Here is a 23,883-nt window from a genome sequence, read left to right as displayed (position 1 = left end):
TCATTATTTTCCTTGTATGTCTTATATACCCAAATATGGCAAGCTAACTTGAATGGTATGCACCTAATCTTATATTTTATATTCTTTTTCTTAAAGATTTTATTTATTTACTCATGAGAGACACAGAGATAGAGAGGCAGAGACACAGGCAGAGGGAGAAGCAGACTCCCTGCAGGGAGCCTGATGTGGGACTCGATCCCAGGACCCAGGGATCACGCCCTGAGTCAAAGGCAGACACTCAACCACTGAGCCACTCAGGCGTTCCTATATTTTACATGCTTTACGGCACCTAGCAAGATGTTTTTCATATTAGACTAACCCCAAAGTAAAATTTTGGTTAATATATGTATGCCAAAGAAAACACAAATTTTGTTTTCCATTTGAAAGGAGGATCTCATAAGTACAAATCACTCTTAGATGGTCCATTCACAGATAAATGTGGCTGTCCTCTATGTAGCTACTACTTGATTTCTCCAAATAAACCACTTACCTTTGCATGATCAATACGACTACTTAGTTCTTTGGATGCAAATCCCCCAAATATGAGACTGTGGATGGCTCCTATCCTTGCACATGCCAGCATGGTATACATCGCCTGTGGGATCATGGGCATGTAGATAACCACAGTGTCACCTTTCTTGACACCATGTTTGACCAAAACACCAGCCAGCTTAGAGACCTGTAACAAAATCATTACATCAGCCAAGTGTTTTCTGTGTTATTTCACTCAACTTGTAAATTAAGACAGTAACACAGGAAGATGGTCACCCTCTTGGTAGCGGTTTAAAGAAGGCTGAGATAGACATATTTGGTGATGATGGAAGCTTAGTCACAGTAATAACAGACACCTGTATTACAATATTTGGCTATAAACCAACTTACTATTATTATGCCGTATAAACTCTGTGGCTTAAATTTGCTTAATTATTCATTCAGCAACATATTTACTGAGCAACTGTGATATGCCAGACATTGTGTTTCAAGTTGAGAACAAAACAATGAGAAACAAACACAAGCTTTTATTCTAAAGGGCAAATCTGTCGAGTGAACAGAAAAGTAACGTAATGGAAATTTTGATATACATTGGGTTAACTGTTAAAAGAGGTAAGTATGTGTAAGGAAAGAAACCATATCATACATTTAGAAGGTAAATAGGATGGATTCTGTTATTATTATAACTATTTAAATAAACATAACTGAGATTCAGATATAACAAATAGTTAAACCTGGACCAGAGAGGTAATATATGATGCAGCCACATTGCCATCGCAAGTCTTTCAAACTCATATTCTTTGTCCTTTCTACTGCCTGAAACCAATTACCTTTTCTTTACAGTTTTTTTTCCTACTAATTACCTATACAAAGTGACTGCCCTCTATATTGAGATCAAACATACAAAGTTCTTTTACCTTCAATATATGTTTTGGGGACCAAAACTGTGTAAAATATGCTCAGGCCTAAGTGAATAAGAGAGTCAACATTCTTTTTTTTTTTTTTTTTTTGAAGATTTTATTTATTTATTCATGAGAGAGAGAGAGAGAGAGAGAGAAGCAGAGACACAGGCAGAGGGAGAAGCAGGCTCCATGCAGGGAGCCCGATGCGGGATTCGATCCCAGGACCCCAGGATCACTCCCTGATCTGAAGGCAGACGCTCAACCTCTGAGCCACCCTGGTATCCCTCAATAATCTTTCATTTAACAAATGTATATTGGGTGCCTGTTATATGGAAGACACTGTTTTCTGATACATCTGTAAACAAAACAAGATCCCTATCCTCAGAGAACTTATGTTTCAGAAGAGTAAACCCTTACAGTAAACATGAGTAAGTTACGTACCATGTTAAAAGGTAATCAGTACTATGGGTGGGGGAGGTGGAGTAGAACAAAATAGAGCGACTGAGAATGCAGGGGATATAATTCTCAAGGGGACAGCGAGGGTAGACCTCCCTAAAAAGGACACAAACAAGTTAAGAATAAGTTGGATATCCCTAAGCAGAGAGAAGACTAGTACAAAGGCCCAAGGGGATTATTTGTGATGTGACGGAGTAACAGCAAGGAGACCAGGGTGGAACAGAAAGAACAAGTGAGGAATGGTCGTAGATCAGGTCAGAGAGCTAAAGAAAGGGCCTGTAGGGGTCCAATGGGCAATGGGAAGGACTATGGCTTGCCTTTGGATGGGAGTGCTCAAGATACTGAACAGAGGAGGCCTGAGCCAAGGAATTGGGCCACAGTGCTATTTATATCCTTTGATTTCATCCTGCCTCTCCTACTTGTTCAGCAAGTTCAAAGGATTTGGAATCCTGATCATTCTTGCTTTTTCTGTTTATTCACTTCCCCTCTGCAGAGGGGGAGAGATGTGGTCAAAGTTAAGGACTCTGGTGAAAGAAAGTAACAAACAACTCTCTTAGTGTTTTGTTCTCCCCATTTGCACGCTAGAATTTAGTGCTATTTTTTAAGAACTCAAAGCTACCCAGCAAAAAGTTATGAGAAAGATATACCACAGGGATATAAATCATGAACTTAAATTCTATATGGAGCTCAAGATCAAGAAAAACACTGGAAAATTATATCGACACCCTCAGGGTGCAATCCCCATAGAAATGGGATACTGGGTATCCCATTTAAGGTACAGCACTAGGAGAGACCATTGTGAAGAGTTTGTCCTATTTACAACTATAACTTCAGTATCTTGAATAGCGTCTATTGTTGAATAAAAATGATCTTCAACCAAGACCCAATCTGGCAGTGACTCAGTAACTGTGTATTCCAACCTCACTTCACAATGTTGCTGTAAGATGCCCCAAACCTCTGTCCTCTGAAAGAAATGAAATCAATGAATTTAAGAACTTTTTTGAAAAAAAAAAAAAAAAAACTCAAAATGACCAAATGTGACCCCACAATGTATTTAAGTTGGAGTTAAGTCACATCTTTAAAAAAAAAAAAAAAAAAAAAAGGGACACCTGAGTGGCTCAGTGATTGAGTCTACCTTTGGCTCAGGGCATGATCCCAGTTCGGGGATCGAGTCCCACATCTGGCTCCCCATGGGGAGCCTGCTTCTCCCTCTTCCTGTGCCTCTGCCTCTCTCTGTGTGTCTCATGAATAAATAAAATCTTAAAAAGATAATACAAATAAAAATTTGTAAAAAGAGCCAACATATTTAAATGAGGAGGTTTCATATACAAACCCAGATTTCTAAATTCTCCTGAAAACTTGTAAAGTCTAGCAACACTGGGCTTCTGTTCCTGAATGATACCAAGCACCTGAAACTGATGATAAGCTACTACGTTGAACTCACCATTCCTTGGCGCCATTAATCACAGAGCATGAATTTTACTTCCCATCCTGAGTTTGAAATATATTCTTTTAAATCTTATTTTATGTTATATGCTTACACCATAGTTCTATAACCATAAAGGTGTGATATATACGGATAATGAATTTTTCCCCCCACCCACTTCTCATTATCTGCTTGGTCAGGCATCTGAATTGTGAAACACTTCCCTGAAGACAACTTTCAGCAAATTAGGCTGCAGCAGAGCTGTATCAGCGCTAGATGGCGTCCCTCTGGCCTTGTTAACCTTGCTTCCTGCACCCACTCAATGTTTTGATACGGTGCTAACCACATCAGAGTTGATCTAGAGAAAAGTTATACATTATCAATAGCTAGAATTTCTTTTTCAGTAGTGTCCAGGGCTAAATGCAGACATTTCATATATGTATATATGTAGATTGTATACCTTTATGGAATTATATGTATGTATGCGTGTATATATATGAATAAAAACACATGGGAAAACATTTCTGGTGAGACTTCTAAAAAATAGGCATATGAAAAGCAAATGCTAGCTCATAGCAAGAAAAATAAATGGACATTGGTTTAAAATGCAAATGTGAGGGACGCCTGGGTGGCTCAGCGGTTGAGCATCTGCCTTTGGCTCAGGTCATGATCCCAAGATCCGGAATCGAGTCCCACATGGAGTTTCCTGCAGGGAGCCTGTTTCTTCCTCTGCCTATGTCTCTGCCTCTCTCTCTTCGTGTCTCTCGTGAATAAATAAATAAATCTTTAAAAAAACAATGAAAATGTGAAATAAAAAAATGTTTCATACTAACATTGTACCTAGAGAGAGTAAATATGGGAGTCTTAGAACAGAATGCAGAAGTCTTGTTTCCTACACAGATAAAATCATTTTGAAAATAAGTGTAAGCAACAGCAAACAATACGAGGAAAAACCCCAGTCACCTGAGAGTCTGTAATCCCTCAAAGAAAGTGCTATGAAACTTCAACACAAAGGGCAATTTGATTATTGCTATTTCAGGGCTCATCTTGTTTTACTGACTTTCAGAAGGAAAATTATCAAGGAGAAGGAAATTCGATATTATTTTTGTCCAATGTTAATATTCTCATCCTACCATAGATATCAGAATGCAAATTTATCATTTCTATTGCTATCCAAAGGGAAAACATTTAACATATATCTTGTATATATAGTTTTTCAATAAAGGAAAAGTTGAATCATGTGTCTTTCACCCAATCCATATTCATTTTTGCATCTTAAAATTGTGTTTTAATTTATCAACAATTTAATCTTTTTATATCACTCACATACCACCAAATTTAGTTTTCAGTCTGATGGCAAGGACGGTACACATGCTATGCAATCATGGTCAGGCCACACCCCTCTCTAGCATGAGGGTAACTGAACTAAGAAGGAAACCTGAAGAAACAAAATGAATGTACATATACATTTAGACACAGCACTATTTGTTTCTTCCCACAAGAGACTATATGAATTAATCATTATTTTGGTACTAATTTAAAGACATTCAACTATATCAGTATCCTGTCATTGATTCAACTTATACAGTATCTACTATACGTAACTATACGGAAGTCAAGGTTGCAGATGCAAACATAGGAAGACATAGTCCTTAAAGCAAAGAAATGCAGAGTCCAGGGAAAAAGAACATAAATAAATAGTAATGACAAAATAAGAAAATGTAACAACAGATATTTATGTTACGTGAAATGGTATACACATATAGCTGGTTTACATAGAACACATGTGCTTATTTTGGATACAAGCGAGAACTTTAAATTTTAAAATTATAAAATGAAAACATTAGTATAAACAACAAAAATGAATTTAACAAATTTCATATGTATTCATTCTGCAAAATCTTCATTCAAAAGAAGTCTGTGGGTTAGTATAACTTCATGATCCAATGCCCATGACACAAATATAAACATTGGGCGAAATTGACCAAAGACTATGTCCTGTAGAGTAAATTAGCACTTGCTTTACAAACAGCAAGCGTGCCCATCTACAGAAAATCATCTTTGTATGAGAAAGATAGTATTGGTGTCCAAATTATAGTAAAAAGATAATAATTATGGGCAATTTCAGGGCCATGTCAAAGAAAATTATATGAATGAGAAGACAAGAGGAAGTATATTTTTAAGCTGCAATGATGTCACACTGCAAACACTGGTCTAATCAATCACAGAAAAGTTAACTAATTTAAAAATCAATTATAATATCTGAGGAAGCAGTCTTTTTTTCCTAGGATTCTACTTGAAGAATATTCAGAAACCCTTCCACGGTGTGCTACATAAAAACATCTTGAAAGATGGGGAGTAACCAGGGAACTTACAGGTGGCTGCTCTATAAAAGGTTGAATCAGACTTTCTAAAAATCTCGTAAGTAGAGCCAGAGATCCTACATAAAGATATAAATGTGGACTAGCTTCCACAAGGTACAAGGTGTTGGCATCCTTTACCTGCGCACATGCAAGCACATGTTGCTATTATTAAGGAGATTTAAGCTAAATGGTGCCTATTTATTTCTTTTCTGGACCATCTGTCATCTCTTGGTTTCCAATCTTGCCCACTAAAAGTTTCTTCTTCAGAAAAACCAAAGTGATGGAGCTTCCCATCATACTTAGAATAAAATATAGTCTTGGGGCGCCCAGGTTGGTTCAACGTCTGCCTTCAGCTCAGGTTGTGATCTCAGGTTCCTGGGATCAAGCCCCATGTAGGGGAACCTGCTTTTCCCTCTCCCTCTGCCCCTCCTCCTGCTTATGTTTTCTCTCTCTCTCTCTCTCTCTCTAATAAATAAATAAGTCTATTAGAAAATATATAGTCCTCAGGATGTTGTACAAGGTCCTATGGGATGTCTCCTGGATATTCCCCAACCTCACCTTCTTCCACTTTCTTCTCATTGCTGGCCTCCTGGCGCCCTCTGATGGCCCACATTTGTTCTTATTCCAGGGCCTCTGCCTGACTTGATTTTCACTCAAATGGGCACATGGTTCTTTCAGCTGTATTTGGGTCTGTGTCACTGGGTCATTTTCTTGGTGACAAGTAGTTTTCTCTGACAGACATATCTAAAATGGCAGCCCAGGTCAGTCTATAGAGTTATATTGTTCTTCACCAGTATTGTATAATTTTTCACTTATGTTGTATTATCTTTTTATTCATAATGTATCTCCCTAACTAGAATGCAATATTCCCGTAAGGAAAGATTATATCAATCGCTACTGTAGTCTATAATATCCACAGTAGTGCCAGATATATATCAGGCATCCCAAAGTATGTTTTATAAATAAATAAATAGATTCCATCATCATTCTAGTCCAGAAAAATGAATTCAAAACAGATGGTCCAGGGGCAGCCCAGGTGGCTCACCAGTTTAGCGCCGCCTTCGGCCCAGGGCGTGATCGTGGAGACCCGGAATCGAGTCCCACACCAGGCTCCCTGCATGGAGCCTGCTTCTCCCTCTGCCTGTGTCTCTGCCTTTCTCTCTGTGTCTCTCATGAAAAAATAAATAAAATCTTAAAAAAAAAAAAAAAAGATGGTCTATTGATGCTGTTAACCTTCTAAGAGGTCAGGGGTTACACCTTGAAGAAAAGATGAATTATCCACTAAGAACCTATCAACTAATGATAAAAATAAATTAATTAAGCAAATCTAAGAATCAAAGCCATGGACCAGAATTTCAGGTTTCCAAGAAAGCCAAGTAGGTGAGGCAGGATATAAACCTTCACAGTCAGGCAATGCATTAAAACAAGATTCTCACTGTATTCAAAAATAAAATTTCCCTGAGTGGTGCAGTCGCTTAAGTGTCTGACTTGGTTTCAGCTCTAGTAGTGATCTCAGGGTGCTGAGACCTAACCCTGTGTCAGGCTCCACGCTCAAAGGGGAGTCTGCTTAAGACTCTTTCTGCCCTTCCCCCCTGCTCTTTCTCTCTTTCTCTAAAATAAATAAATAAATCTTTAATAAATAAATAATAAAAGGTTCCCGATGTAAAAAGAAAAGCACAACATAGAGCGGACAAGTGATATTCTTGGAAATAATTATTTCTCTCAGACAAGGATTAGATTTTCTTTTACTTTCTAATGGATGAGTAGCTGTTCTTTTTCATGAATCCATTCAGTATATAATATGAGCTTATGCTATAAGGCCTGTATTAGATACTATGTTGGCAAAAAAATCCAAATATTTAAATAAAATATCACCTTTATCCTCAAGGAATATTACTCTGGTCAAGAAATACACTAATAAATAGATATATTAATAAATAATGCAAAAAGCAAAAATAAACCTGGGTACAGAGACAGTGTCCTGGACTTCAAATCATGGAGAAATAGCTTCTGGCATAGAGGGAAGTGAAAAGAAGTGAGTTTATGCTTCAAACAACCTGAAAAAATCAGGCTCAGGATTGTTGTTATTGAGAGTTGATGCTTAGACATTTTGAATGACTCTAAACATTGAGAAAAGGATATAAGGAAACACGAAAATGTTATTTTTCTCATTTAGTTTATTCCTTCCTATAATATCTATTAAATTGGTCTGATACTTGTTTTCTTTATAGGCAGTATTCTCAGAATCTAATCTAACTTACATTTTATTAAGGTGAGAAGTTATTCAAAACAGAGTTCTAGCTACAATTCTGGTAAAAATTTAAATCAGTAGTTGGTGCCTACTTACCTACAATTTAAAATGAAGTACAAATATGTCTGCTAAAACATATTTTACCACATGGCATTATACAAAAGAGTTCATAAAAATAATAAGGCTTATGGGAAACGAAGGTTGAGCTAGACTCAAAAATCAACATAACTAGAGCTCTTTAACATTAGTACTATCACAGCATCCTGTTCGATGGATCATTTACAGCCCTAAACATGAGACTGACTCAATGCTTCCCATTTTAAGATATTCTACTGGAGGGCATCTGCTTCTAAATTTCCTTGCAAAGAAGGACTAGTTAAAACAGCAGTGTAGATTGTGTAGCAGCATCATTAATTGTTTTTAAAATGGAGAGTATCTTAGCTTTGGATCCTTAAAACCACTTAACTCATCAAAACTTGCCCTAAAGGATCTTCATCATTTTTTTTTTCTTAAGGTTTTCAGATACGGATAAGGTGGTCTCTTTAAGTTGTGAGAAAGTCTCTCCTTGACTTCCTAACCAGGTAATAATCCAACAGGAGAATGAATGGGCAAAAGATTTGAGTGGACACTTTAGAAAAGTGAAACAAATGGCCAATAAGCACAGGAAAAAGGAGCTCAATTTCAGGAGTCATTAGGGAAAAGCAAATTCAAACCACAATGCAATAACCCCACACATTCACCTAAAAGGCCCAAAGTAAAGACGACTTGGGATTCTCAATACCAACTGTTGACAACTGGCCCTCTCATATACTGCAAATGGGAATACGAATAGATACAACCAGTTTGGAAAACTTAAATGAAAGAGCCTCATGCACAAAAAGTTGAATAAAAAAGTCAGACTCAAACGAGTACATTCTATTATTCAATTTATACAAAGTTCAAAAGCAAGTAAATGTCATCATGGATGGTGTGGGGATGTCTGAACAATAACCCCATAAAGAAATGACTAAAATGAAGCATAATACGTGCTTCTGGGGCCTGGAATATTTTGTCTCCTGATCCAGTTACGTGGGCATGTTCTGTTTGTGAAGAATCTAACAAGCTTTATGCTTATGTTCTGTGTGCTAATCTGAATGTATATGACATTTCATTCTAAGTTTAAAAAATGGCATGCTTAAAAAAAAAAAAAAAAAAAAAAGGCATGCTAGGAAAAAACCTACACAAACCACTGTAAATTCAATCTCATACCAGCATCATTCACCTACTCACACAGCGTGGAAAAGGGAATTCGCCTTACAGAGATACACCTTTTAGCAGAGCTGACTGTAGTACAGCTGAAGTTTTTACTGCTGATTTAAGAAGATTAAACAAAGACAACTAAGCCATGCACTGTTGTACTCCTTCCCCTCAACAAGGCAATCACCGGCAGGGCTGAGTCTGCATGTTCTGGTTTTTGCATTTTAGGTTCTTGCTTAAGGAAATGCTGATGATGTGACAAAGAAATATCAGATTATCTTACCCTGACGTATTTCTGAGAAGATGGAATTCATACTTTGAAAAGAGCATCCTAAAGGGCAGAGTTGGAGGGAGGACTTCTCATGGGACATGGCCCTTGACTTTAGAATAATTCTCTCCTCCAAATTATGCAACTTTCATAATTACAACTGCTACCATAATTATATTTCAAAGAATTGCCTTCAGTGGAGATAATAGACACTTTCAGTTTGAATTAAATCAAGAAAATTTAGCACACACTGGGTTTTATCAGTTTTTCTGGTACCATATATTTGTGAAAATTTCTCAAATGCCTTTTAGTGATCACGTTTTTATTTAGCAAATAAATAAATAAAAATTCACAGTTGAGGGCACCTCGGTGGCTCAGTTGGTTAAGTGTCTGCCTTCGGCTCAGGTCATGATCTTGGGTTCCTGGGATCAAGGACCAGGTCAGGGTCCCTGCTCAGTGGGGAGTTTACTTCTCCCTCTTTCCGCTGCTCATGCTCTCTCTCGCTACCTCTCTCTCCCTCTCAAATAAACAAATAAAATCTTTAAAATAAATAAATAAATAATAAATAAATTTAAAAGAATCAAAATTGTTTAAATACCAAAAAAAAAACAATTAGAAAATAGAGATACAGAAAAGAAATTCAAAGTAGGAATTTCTAAACATGATGAATACTGTCTGTATATGATCAACACATCCAAATACAAACATAAATGCTCACACACGCCCCTTTATTTCACTGAGGTTTGATATAAGCGCTACCTTGAAAAGAGCTACCAAGAGAAGGATGTGATGAGCATAAACATTTCTCCTGGAATGCAGATTTCAGTTTTAAGTGTAGAAAATTCATGGTGGAAATATTCATCTTGAACTTTCAAGCCAAATGTAAATAAGCTACAATCCTTCACAGGTCAGAATTTACTTAGAAGGAAGCTCGAGTTATATTACTGATACAATTCACAGGTGAGACATTCTCACAATAGAGGAAGTTAGAGACATTTAGAAATTTCAAATAGTATTTAATTCATTCATTCACTCATTCATTCAACACATGTTCAACATGTACCAGTCGCTGCTCTGCGAGCAGAACAAGAAAACCTTCCCTCATGGAAAGTACATTCTAGAAGAGGAAACCCTAAAGAGGACAGCTAAGTAAAATATAAATAATGGGACTGATTAATAAGTGGCAAAACTAAAGAAAAAAACAGAAAAGGGAGGTCCAAAGTGATGTGGATGTGGAAACATTTGTATTTAATATGGCCAGGGAAAATTTTATCCAGGTATCATGGAAAATAACATTTAGGAACCACGAACCATAAGATATCTGGAAGAAAAACTATTTCAACCAGAAGGTGGGTAAGTACAAAGGCTCTAAGTTGGGAGTGGAGCGAGCTGAAAGTTAGCTGCAGGAGGCAGTGAGGTTGGGGTGTGCAGTGCAGTGGGCCTGGGTGTGCAGTGAAGTAGGCCTGGGGTATGCAGTGCAGTGGGCTTGAGGTATGCAGTGCAGTGGGCCTGGGGTATGCAGTGTAGTGGGCTTGGGGTGTGCAGTGCAGTGGGCCAGAGATGTGCAGTGAAGTAGCCTGGGGTATGCAGTGAAGTGGGTCTGGGGTGTGCAGTGCAGTGGGGCTGGGGTATGCAATGGGCCTGGGGTGTGCAATGGGCCTGGGGTGTACAGTGAAGTAGGCCTGGGGTGTGCAGTGCAGTGGGCCTGGGGTGTGCAGTGAAGTAGGCCTGGGGTGTGCAGTGCAGTGGGGCTGGGGTATGCAATGGGTCTGGGGTATGCAATGGGCCTGGGTGTGCAGTGCAGTGGGGCTGGGGTGTGTAGTGAAGTAGGCCTGGGGTGTGCAGTGCAGTGGGGCTGGGGTGTGCAGTGCAGTGGGCCTAGGGTGTGCAGTGAAGTAGGCCTGGGGTGTGCAGTGAAGTAGGCCTGGGGTGTGCAGTGCAGTGGGCCTGGGGTCTGCAGTGGGCCTGGGGTGTGCAGTGCAGTGGGCCTGGGTTATGTAGTGAGGTAGGCCTGGGGTGTGCAGTGAAGTGCAGCGAGCCTGAGGTGTGTAGTTTAGTAGGGTTGGGGTGTGCAGTATAGTGGGGTCGGGCTGTGTAGTGAGTGGGCCTGGGGTGTGCAGTACAGTGGGCCTGGGGTGTGCAGTGGGGCTGGGGCGAAGGTCACAGGAGTTGATCGTGTAGAACCACAGGTCCCAGGGAGGAGTGGCTTTTGTTTTCTTCTCTCCATGGTCTCAGAAGAAAGCACAAATCTGTAGTGTGGCACTCGGAGTTCCCTGAGCCTGCTTCCCTGGAGCCCTACCTCCCTAACCACTCGTGATTGTATCTTGTGCCAAAGCTACGGCGGAGGCACCAGGTTCTCCCTTCCCGGAATATCTGTATGTGCTATTCCTTCTGTCTGCAGGACTCTCCTTCCCACGATCTCCCTTCCCACTTTTGTTTGTTTGGGCTTATTTTAGGCAGTGACTATTCCAGAAAGCCTTTCTCTGCTGTCTTAACAGTTGGCTGAGCTGCATGCCTTCCCATGGGTTTCTAGAGAACCCAATACTTCCCTCTAACGTAACCTTTATTACATTCACATTGGAGCTCTTAGTTCCTTAAAGTGAGGGAATGGGTGCATTCACCTTGTATCACTTGTTTCCAACAGGGTCTGGCATACAAAACAAATATTTGTTGAATGAATGAAAAATGGATCTTGAACCAGGCTCAAATCTCTCTACAAAAAATCTTAATAAAGGCTTGTGTAAATGATCAGATCTACATAAAAGGTGACAGTTTGGGAAAAGCTCTATTTCTGAATCATTCTGTAAAATCTTCAGATCCTTCATGTCACTGAAACAATTTAGCCTAAAATTTGTCTGCTCCCTAATTAAACAAGAAATGCTAACTACCTTAATCAAGTTCTACTTAGCCAGAAACTCCCAATAAATGAGACAAGGGAGATGAAAACAAGTAAAGTACAAAGCCGCTTCTCTTTGTTTGTTCTCAATGGCATTACCATTAAATCTTTCTCTCTCTGTCTTCTCTACTTAATAAAATAAAGGCCACAGGGAACCAGGAGCAGATAATCAAAGTGGAGCACAATGCCTCCCTCTTTCCTAACACTTCTCCCTTTAGTACTTTTAGAGAAGAAAAGCCCAGGGAATCAGAAGCTGTCAGCAGGTGAGAGAAACAGGCCTTTAAAGTACTTTGATGTCAGGCTAAACCGAAACCAATGAACAAGTACAAACCTCAAAAGGGTCTGAGAGTCTAGACTCAATATTAGAAAATCAAGATGAGTTAGCAGAAATGCTTCTAAGCAAAATGTGTGTGTGTTTATTATATACACTTATGCAATTGATTCTAAAAAAAAAAAAATAACAAGTGAGTAAATTATTTAACTGTCCTTATCTTACGTTTCCCTAAAGCTTTCTCTTTGACTCTGATGATGGTATATCAAATTCAAAATGGGTATATAGAGAATATTTGGAAATATATAAAATAAGCTTTCCACTCTGTATGCTAATTAAGAGTCACCAGTGTCTTAGGCCTTAATATTAATAAAATGAAACAGTGACAATACGCCCAAATCATAGGAGTAAGCTTTTAATCAAACAAAACCTCATCTAAAAGCCAAAACTGCAAACCTGAAATAAAACACAGGGTACAACAGGTTATAGGAAATTTACATTATCTCTTATAATAAAACGTGGCCTCAGATGAATACCAAGGTCATTCGCTAATGGAATTCCTTCTCTCCGCAGCCTCAGGGTGAGCTCTGTTTCTGTATAATTCATTCTGAAAATAGAGTTCACACTTACAGATCTATACAAAGTACCCAACTGTGTAATTGTGGCATTATTTTGTTTTGTTCTGTCTTGGGCTGCCTAGCATTTGAACTCCCTTCTTACTAGATTGGAATTCCCCCACTATGGGTCCTACCGGAGCCAGGGCTCCAGTTCCTACTATGAAATCAAAAGAAGAGAAGACATTTCTTCTTCCACCACCTGGTACTTCAGGCATGTAACCTGAAACTGGCCAACTAGGTATTCCTCCTATGTCAGCCTACGAGGTTAATGTGAGTCAGCAAGTCTAATTACCAGACAATTTGTGGGCTCTCCTTAAATTTTTACCTCTGCCCTTTCTCCCTGGAGGTGTATTGTTATTCTGAACCTGGTTCTTCAGTCTTCCCTTTTCATGAATTCCTCTTATGTTTAAATCAGCTGAAGCTGGCATTCATTGATACCACCTGCTGATACCCAGCTTGAGTGAAACTGGTGTAAATTTCTCTCTTGATTGTTCCCAAAAACTCAGGATTGAGACACTGGATGGTCCCAGTTGCCTCTTTTTGAAATCTCTTGGAAGTCTGAACAGGAACATTTTTGATGCAAAAGGATATAATTTTAGGGAGTCAAGGAAAGTTGACCAAATTTTCTAAAAATCAGGTAGCAACCCTAAGTAGGTATTTTAACCAAAAGAAAGAAGAGAATGTGCTTCCAAAAGCCTTAATTTAAAAGTAAATGCTTGCAAACCCTAGTATGACTGACTCTGCTCAACCAGTAGTTCTCAACTAGTAACTAGTTTGCCACCCAGGGATATTCAGCAATGTTTGGAGACATTTTTGGTCATCACAACTGTGGGAGGGGAGCTACTGGCATCTAATGGGTAAAGACCAGGAATGCTGCTAAACATCCTACAACGTACATAACGGTATGCCATAACAAGAATTATCTGGCTTAAAATGTCAATAGTGTCCAGCATGCTGAGTCAGTTAAGCATCCAACTCTAGATTTTTGCTCAGGTAATGATTTCAGGGTGTGAGATCAAGCACCGTGTTGGACTCTGTGCTCAGTGGGGAGTCTGCTTCTCTCCCTCTCTCCTCTCCCATTGCTCATACTCTCTCTCTCTAAAATAAATAAATAAAATAAAATAAATATTAAAAAATAAAATAAATAAAATAAAATAAATAAAATAATAAAATGTCCATAGTACCAAGGTAGAAACCCTTCCCTACATTATTATCTCTCTTTAAATCATATGTAAATAAATGACCCCAATGGAGCTAGAATAGGTGTTCCACAGTCCCCAATACCCAAATACTTTTATAATTACTTCTGAAACCTCATTTCTACCCTAATGTTAAAAGAAAATCTCATAAATCATCTGCCAATATTGTGATTCACTCGAGAACTACACAGATGGGAAAGAACAAACAAACAAAACAAAAAGAGCAAATAAGAGAAAGGCACCGTCTGTAAGAAGACCCGTAGAGTCAGATGTGCCTGAGGGCATGACAGGGTGAAAAACAGTTGTGTGCATGTCCAAGAATGTCTAGAAATGAGGTTGGGGAAAACGCTTCATTCCAAATGGCTTCTACACCGCAGGGGTCCAGATTTTACCCTCTAAGTAACAGTAATTTTTAAAGAAAAGGTTTTTAACTAGTTGTTTCTTAAGGAGAAAACTCTGATGCCACGTTAGGTGGTGACCTATGGGAGGGCAGGCCAGTAATGGGGAAGCTGGGAGGCTGCTTCGCTAGTACAAGAGCCAAAAAGTAGCTGGACTAACGTGATGGCAGCATGGGTGGGAGCACAGGCCTGGAGAGGATTTAAACATATTTTTAGAGGCTTGCTAACCTCTCCCCGTAAAATGAGTATCTTTCAGTAGTGTAGCATACAAATATAAGGGAAAAAAACTATCTACATGAGTTAACATGCCTCTAGTTCTTCCATTGTGCATCAAAAGGAAACCACAGTAATGTATGTCAATGAATTAAGTGAAATAAAGGTTACACAATGCAAATGCATATTATTTAAGTAACTTCTGAATGATTCCCAAATACCACATATAGAAAGTTTATGATATTACCTGCTCCAGAACTTCTTTGTAGGTAATAGTTGCTTTAGTATTTGTAACAGGACTGTCATAGATGATAGCAATCTTATCTCCTTGACCATTTTCAATATGGCGATCGATGGCATTGTAACAAATGTTAAGCATTCCTTCCACAAACCTGAAAAATTGAAAGGTATAGGTTAATAATTCTTTGCAAAATATTAACTAGTTTCTTAACTAGTTTCCATATTTGTTTCCATATTTAACTATACTTATACTAGTTAACTATATTTAACTATAAATTAGTGTAACTAGTTTCTAGATTTCTAGTTTGGCATCGCGGCCCTTAAAATAGAGTTTCCCTTTGCATGCTATGCCAGGTAATGATGTCTACAAAGTAGATATTTAAGATGGTACAGGAGGGACATCTTTATCTTAATAAATATGTATTTATTTTGGTGTGCACTAGGAAAATAGACCTCACAGCTCAAGGTGACAACTTTGTGGATTTTATTGCTTAGGACGAAACTAAAGTATAGAGCACCAAAATCATCTATGTTACATGGATGAAATGAATTGTATATAATAGCAGTGCAGGCCAAGCAAGCATTAGGCTGAGAGAACAAATGGTAGATGTATGACTCAGTCTGGGTATCTGCTGTGAAAAGACAAACTTATTGGAAAATTTAATTCTTTTTTAAAGACATTATATATATAATTTTGGTTTTAAGTAAGTGTGATGTTTCCAGTTGCACAAAGAATAAGCTCTGTTCTGCATCTTTAAGATGTTTCATAATTTGAGTAAAGAATGGGCATGCATATAAAATTTTAATAGATTTTTTTCAAAGACCTTCCCAATTTAGTGCTTTTCATCTTCTAACTGATCAATGCCTTCCTTTGAAAATGCAGACATCATGTAGATAGATGTAGATACCTTTTAAGGTAAATATATCTTATTTTTCCAAAAGAAAAAGCTTTGCACTTGTCACATTTTTAGGAGGAAGGGACTAAAATAAAGTATTCAAGTACAGTAACGGTCTATTTGTCCCAGTGTCAGGCTAGCAAATATTATAACAATGCAAAGTAACAGGGAAAAAACATTGACGCAAGAAGAAAAAGTCATGTCAGAGAGCTGAGTATCACCTTCAGGTCTTCCCTCAAAAAGCCCTGTTGGGAAATGAGGCAGTGAATTAAAAGCAGCTATAGATTTAGTGGCAGCATCAAGAAATTACACACACAGGACTCGGCAGGAGGAGGGATCACTTAATCAGGGTCATGACCCTATACACTTCAATAATCTGTATATGACTACCTGACAGCACAGCACAAAAAGTAACTGATGTAAAGATTCTTAATCGCCAAGTGTGACAAATTCAATGTTTGTGCAAAAGTATTGTCTCTTCCCCTTGCCCCCCCTCCATGAGTAGAGAATACTTCCCTTGATTTGGGCTCATCCATGGGACTGTGCTTTGGTAAATCAGCAGACATGATTCAAGCAGAGGCTTTTTCAAGCACTTGCACAACTGGGCTTGCTCTCCTTCACCTCTACTTCCTCCAGAAGAGCTTCCTGGATACTACAGCTCCTCCGCAGCCTGGTACCCAAACCAGACATTTGCAGGTGGCAGTAGAGCCCAAAAGAAGAGGGGAACCTAACCCAGTCAGATATATGTCTTGGAGCCATGCTTCCAGTCATGCCCATCCTAGATCATCTGACCCCATGACAACCTAGAGCTACACGGATGTAACAGCTGAATATGTTAGGATTTGGACATTTTTAGGATTACTTAATATGCAGCATTGTGGTCATAATTAGCTAATATGCCAAGAAACAAAGATAGTTTGCTCAACATTTTGTGGCAGAAATAAGGAAAGATGTTTTATAGGATTTTCCCACAAAAATATTTATTTATATTTTTTTGGCTTTTATTTCTGCTTCTGAAACAGAATATTGGAATACTGGCTTGCGGGAACACTTCTCGAAGTTGTCATTATTCTCTTTCTTTTTATCTACAATTTCTACTCTACCACACTTTGTGCCCAATAATTAATTATGCTCATGACATTGCAAAAAGAAGGAGCCTCTCAATACTAAAGAACATGAGGAATTCACTTTATCATTCGCTGACTGTTCTCCTACCTCTTTACTTATTCCTTCTCAACATCTTTCCTGGGATCTTCTTCCTCTGTCAAATCTTTGACCATGACTCCTAAGGTCCTATATCCATTCCTTGGCTCACGCAGCGTACACTCCCTGGGTAATCTTTATACTCATATGGCTTCAACTTCCATCTTCGGCTCCAGCCCTGACCTCCTTTCTGAGCTCCATACCCTCATAGCCAACAGTCTGCCGGACATTGAAGGGTTTCAGAATGAGCCTCCCCAAACATGCTACTTTGACATGTGGCTTATTTTGAGCAGAAGACAATCAACACCCAAAAGACTCAGGAAGACCTTTAACCTCCCCTCCTTAACTGCCTCTAAGAATTTAGTTAGAAGGCCTGGTCTAGGAAAAGATCTATTACCAAAGATAACTACAAAGAATATGGGCGAGGCATGGTAGGCTGTGGGGAGGGCTCGGCAGGGCACATTTGTTTAAATTCCTCTCTGTGTCCCATGGTCTCTGTGTGGCAAACAAATATTTGCCTTTCCATCTTCCTTTGAGTTGTCTTCCTTCCTTGTGAAGCTCTAGGCCCCTACTCCCTTCACCTCAGCCTCCATAGATCTATCTTTGAATCTCTCGTGTCTATGTGAGGCTCTCATACATTCAAAATTAGTTTTTCCTCCTGTTAATTTCACTTTATGTCAATTTAATTAACAGATCAGCCAAAGGAACCTAGAAGGATAGAGTAAAAAAAATTTCCTCCCCAACAACATCTCTATTTGGAAAGAGTAACACGTATAGTCAGTTCACCCCACCTCAACCCATTGCCCCATGCCAAATGCAAATCCTCCCCTTCTCCTGTTTTCCATATTTCAAGGAACAACCTTGCACACAGGGACCTGAATTAGAAACCCCAGAGTTCAATTTGATCCTTCATTTTCCACATCCAATCGGCCATATGTAACATCACATTAAGCTCTGTAAGTGTTCAGTTGTCTCTTTGATAACCTGGTTCAGAATTACTGCCTTTTTTTTTTTTTTAATTACTGCCTCCTAATTAATCTCCCTGCCCCAGGCCTCAGCCCATCCCCTCAAGTCATTTCTCCATGCTATTAGATTGTTTTTCCTCAATAAGTCAGACTGAGAAAGACAATTTCCATATGATTTCACTCATATGTGTAACCTAAAAAAAAAAGAAAACAAATTAATAAATGAACAAAAAAAGGAGAACCAGGACCATAAAAACAGAGAACAAACTGATGGTTACCAGAGGGAAGGAGGTGGGGGAATGGGTGAAGGGGAGTAGGAGATACAGGCTCCCAGTTTTGTAATGAATAAGTCACGAAGATGAAAGGCACAGCATAGGGAATAGAGTTAATGATGCTATAATGGCATTTTACAGTAACAGATGGCACTGCGCTGGCAGTGAGCACAGCATAATGTATAGAGAAGTTCAATCACTAGGCTGTACACCTGATTCGAATGCAATACTGGGCATCAGCAATACTCAAATTTTTTTTTAAAAAAGGAGTTTTTAAAGAATGTTTTCCCTCCATGTAAATCTTCTCATACCAAATAGTGCTCCAAGTTATTTAATACGGTTCCATGAAGTTCGGAATAAAAACTGTGTATCTAAAAAAAATAAAAAATAAAAAAATAAAAAATAAAAATAAAAAAATAAACACTGTGCATCTTCCAATGGCTTGCAGAGCCCGTTCATCTCAGCTTTATTTCTCCCCATCCAGCTTCCTACGTTCCAGCTTCAGTGAATCACAGAATGTGTAATTCTTGCATCCAGTCAGCTGCTCTTTCCCTGGCTGTCCTCTACCTCTACCCTCACCCTTCCCTAAGCAGTTCCAAAGGCCTCTGCACAGGTCTCCACCACAGTCCTCATCACATCGTGTTAACAATGCTTATAAGGGTCTGTTGAAGCACTTTCATGATGGCTGTGTTACAGTCCTCATCACATAGCTGCAATCTCTGTGTCATCCCAGTGCTGGCATCTATTGATTGTTTTTCTCACTCATGTTAAGATTTTCCTGGCTTTCGGAATAGCAAGCAATCTGAGGTTGTCTCCTGGACATTGTGGGTATTTTATTATGAGACTCTGAGAGCTTATCTAAAGATCCTATTTGTATTCCAGACCTCCCCCAACACCGTGTCAGTGGAGGACAGGGAGGCCTCATTACAACCAGGTGCAGGCATTAGTCCCAGGTTCCCTAATGGCCTCCTTTGACACAGGTGGGGGTGAGGGGTATCTCATTACTGCTGGATTAGGGTGAAAGTTCAGGATCCCCCTAGGCTTCTATGACACTATCCTGGCTGAGAGGAGGCATCGTTTTACTGTCCCCATGTGGTGTCCCCTGACACTGCCAGTGGAAGAGCCTCCTAACCTCTCTACCTCAGCCAGAATGAAAGGTCTGACTCGCAATATAACCTCTGACGTCACCAGGGCAGGTGGCAGTGCTTGCGGTGGCTGGCTAGAGCACAAGTCTACACTCTGCACCAGGTTTTCACGGGTAAGGATGCGATCGGGGTTATAGCTTTTTCTCTAGTGTTTAGCTGGGTTAGGGTGGTTACTATCTAAAATCCAGAGACAGGCTTTTTGGGGGGCTTGTTCTTTTTTTTTTCCTGTACCTATTGGCATTTCTGGGTGCCTGCTTCTCCAGCACTCAATCCAGGATATATAGGACAAAAAGTAAACCCAAGGAACTCATTACCACGTCATTTCTCATGTCTCAAAGTTCCTAGATGATTTGGTTTGTTCTCTCTACCTTTCAGAGTCTTCTTATGTGGGTTTTATATATAATGACCTAGGTTTTCCTCTGTTTTTAACAGGATGAATAGGGGGGAAAGTACATTTCTCCATCTTGTCCTGAATCCAGACATTTTCATTTTAATTTTTTTTACTTTTTTTTTATTGAAGTTCAATTTGCCAACATATAGCATAACACCCAGTGCTCATCCCACCAAGTGCCCCCCTCATTGCCCATCACCCAGTCACCCCAACCCCCCGCCCACCTCCCCTTCCACTACCCCTTGTTCATTTCCCAGAGTTAGGTGTCTCTCATGTTTTGTCACCCTCACTGATATTTTCATTCATTTTCTCTCCTTTCCCTTTATTCCCTTTCACTAATTTTTATATATAACATTTATTGATCCCTTATTCTAAGCCAACATTTCATGTGTATTAGTTCATTTAATCAAACAACAACCCCGCCTCATGAAGTAGGTACTATTATAAACCCCATTTTACCTGCGAGGAAATTTATCAGACAGTAACTTGCTCAAGGCAGCCTAATTAGAGAACCAAACCCTTAAACGTCACGAACTCTACAGTCAATATTCAAAGAACTTTATTTTTTTTCAAAGAACTTTAGATTATTTTTCAATCATTTGAAAATATATAGTAGTTTCATATTTAAGTTATCCTAGGGTTTTCTTTTTTAAGGATACCCTTAAAAGATATTTAAAGAATTTTCAGGGTACCCTTTAGGCCAGACAGAAAGGAAATAAATGGCAAGGCCTGAAAGCAGTGTCAAACAAGAACTGTTGCAGGAGATAACAAATTGGCATGGCTCCAGAGGTGGTAAGTTAATGAATATACCAATATAAATGGGCTAAACTTAAAGATGGGTTTACTGTGGCTGACTGGACCAGGTGACCCACAAACAGCCTCCTGGCCCAAAGATTTGATTATTCTACTATGACAAGATTCTTATTTCATTCTAAATCAAATCATTTCAGTAAAGGTCAATTGAATGCCTTCTATGTGCTGTCTCGTCACTGTCCCTTCTAAATTCATGAGCAGGTTTTAAATGGGTTGTCTCCCCAGATTATTAAATAACTAATGCCCACTGTAGACAACTGAGAAAATATACCCTGAGTATTTTATTTTTTATATATGTAAATATTTTGCCTCTATGTTTAAGATTCCAGTATTAGCTTTTATCCAAGTGCTCAAAAAATTTAAAAAAAAAACACATCTAATGATGGCATAATATTCCATTCAATGGCTATTCAATAATAAAGTTAACCCTGTACTGTTGCAAATTGCCTTTCATACTGTCATTATTTTAAATGATCCTGGAATGATGTTTCTTATAGAGAAATATTGGTTAAATTGTTTTTATTACATTTGCAGGCAAGATGCCCACAATCAAATACATACATCAAATAACTAAATTCCTTCTGGAAATATTGAATCAATTTATATTACAATCAGCAATACCTGAAATTCCACTTTATCAGAATCCTCCAAATACAGATTATTTTCAATCTTCTTCGGTTTGAGAAGTGAAAAATAGTTTTAATTTTGGTTTGACTACTGGTATTAAGTACAATGTCTTAGCAAGTCTTAAAAGTTCTTTATGTTGAATGTTGAACTTAAATCTGACATTTTACAAATTATTCTCTCAAGTTATTCACTAATTTAAATTCATGGTGTTTCCTGACATAGAAATATCTGAAATTTGCATGTAGTCAAATAAACTCACTCATCATTTTCCTTTGCAATTTTTTCCTTAAGAAAATTCGTAATACTCTCTTCTGGTTTTATTTTTTAGACTGATCCTTGACATATGCCAATAACTTATTCATATGTGTATAAAATACATATATGTTATATAGTATATACTACATATACATTTTGTATGATATACGTGTGTGTGTATAAATATATAGGTAGATACACACACATAACGATGTGATGGTACAATTATATTAGTTTATTTAGCCATAGTCCATTTTACAAGCATCAATTTTTGTACAACTATAGATTTTTGACAATGCTTAGTGTCATTCTTTCGTGATGCTCCATTCTTCCCATATATATTGTGCATACATATTCCCACATATATATCAGAATCTTTGCCAGGGCTATGTAGTTTCTGGATACAACTACTACAATGTTCTGTTGGTAGAGTCTTGCAAATAATTCTCTCTTTAAGGTCAGTCAACTTTTGGGACGCTTGGGTGGCTCAGTGGTTGAGCATCTACCTTTGCCTCAGGTCGTGACCCTGGGGTCCTGGGATCAAGTCCCATATCAGGCTCCCTGTGAGAAGCCTGCTTCTCCCTCTGCCTATGTCCTTGCCTCACTGTGTCTTTCATGGATAAACAAATAAAATCTTAAAAAACGAAAACAAAAAGAACTCAGTCAGCTTTTAGTTCTGTTGAAAAAAGAAAGGAGAAAACTTCATATTCTGTACTCTACCCATCTCAGCCCGGGATTCTTTCTGTAGAAAATTTTTTAAAAATCTGAATGTACCCTACACCTCACTTGAATAACAGAAAAATACATAAGCCTGAAATTAAATTGACTGTAATAGCAGAACCACTAGAAATGGTGCTAGCACCAGATCAGGGCAGTAGCAAATTTTGGACAATATAAAGCAAAGAGAAACAGAATGGCTGCTAAACCCAGAAGTCATGAAAACCATGGTAGATCCAAGTGTACCGATACAGAAAGATTTCCATGACATCTTATATACTGTCAAATTAGAATAAAAGAAAGAAAACCATGTGTAGAAAAAAAGCATACAACCATACCATAGAATACATTTATGGGGAACTATACATCCTAATCAGATAATTAAAAAGCTCACCAAAAGGCTCTCAACAACTCTGAAATAGCTTCACTATCAGAGGCAGGTAGGAATAAAAAATGGGCCATTGGTGTTTGGATGAATAATTAAGACATAAGCCAGACACATATACTCACACTTATATACACATCACACAAGCTTTCACCAGCCCAGTCTAACTTTCTGAAATAGGGAGAGTTTCTACATGGATGAACCTCTAAAATATTTAAGACTTGTAGAACAGAACCACATCCCATATAACTTCCAGAAGGCCTAGAAACCCTACATACGATTGCCACCTGGAAATCCTCTCTTTTCTCTCAATCACAGGACTCTAGTACTAAAAATTGGTATTCACTGACACATAAGCTAAGATCTGGATTCTGAAATGCACTCCAGTTAGCTACCTGAACCTGGACATTCAGATGAATGTATGTGTGTATGTGTGTGCATGTAGGTGTTCATGTATGTGTGTATGAATATATACATATATATAAAATAGAGGACAGTATAAAGCTGAGAAGTGGGAAAGGCATACTTCAAACATAAATAACAACGGGAAAACATATTTCTAACTTCAACAATATATAAAGTATACCTGAAAATCAATATGAAAAAAATGTAAAATCTAGTAGGTAAAGAATCTCACTCACAGCACACTATCCATAAAGGGAAAAAAATGATAATGGCCAATGAACAAAAGATGTGATGCTCAGCCTCACTGATGATGAGGAAAATGAACATTAAAATATGAGATGTCATTTTTCTCCCACTGGATTGATATAAAGATATACAGTACTTTTCATTTTGTCAGAGCAAGGTGCTTGTAGGTTTATCTCCGTGCTGCACAAAAGCACAAGAAAGAGTCTAGAGCAGTATTCTAGAAAATCTTAATAGTGGTAAAATGGGGCAGTATGAAAGGGATAGTCTATATTTTTCTATAATAAATACTGTGTGGTTTGATTTTTTACTAACATGCATTTATGTAGTAAATAGAT

General features: G+C 38.4%; 1 protein-coding gene across 1 annotated transcript in view; it reads right to left on the bottom strand.

The window, feature by feature from the left end:
* ACSS3 (acyl-CoA synthetase short chain family member 3) overlaps positions 1–23,883 on the bottom strand; it is a 142,500-nt gene that overhangs the window by 96,218 nt on the left and 22,399 nt on the right. The window contains exons 2-3 of the mRNA XM_025438990.3: positions 15,236–15,380; positions 491–679 (exon numbers count right to left, since the gene is read on the bottom strand). Of these exons, the coding sequence (XP_025294775.1) occupies positions 491–679; positions 15,236–15,380 (334 nt within the window). The remainder of the gene's footprint in view (positions 1–490; positions 680–15,235; positions 15,381–23,883) is intronic.

Source organism: Canis lupus, chromosome 15 (assembly GCF_003254725.2).
Source record: "Canis lupus dingo isolate Sandy chromosome 15, ASM325472v2, whole genome shotgun sequence".
NCBI lineage: Eukaryota > Metazoa > Chordata > Mammalia > Carnivora > Canidae > Canis > Canis lupus.
Note: the sequence above shows the minus strand (reverse complement) of the source record. Positions and strands in the feature narration are given on the sequence as shown.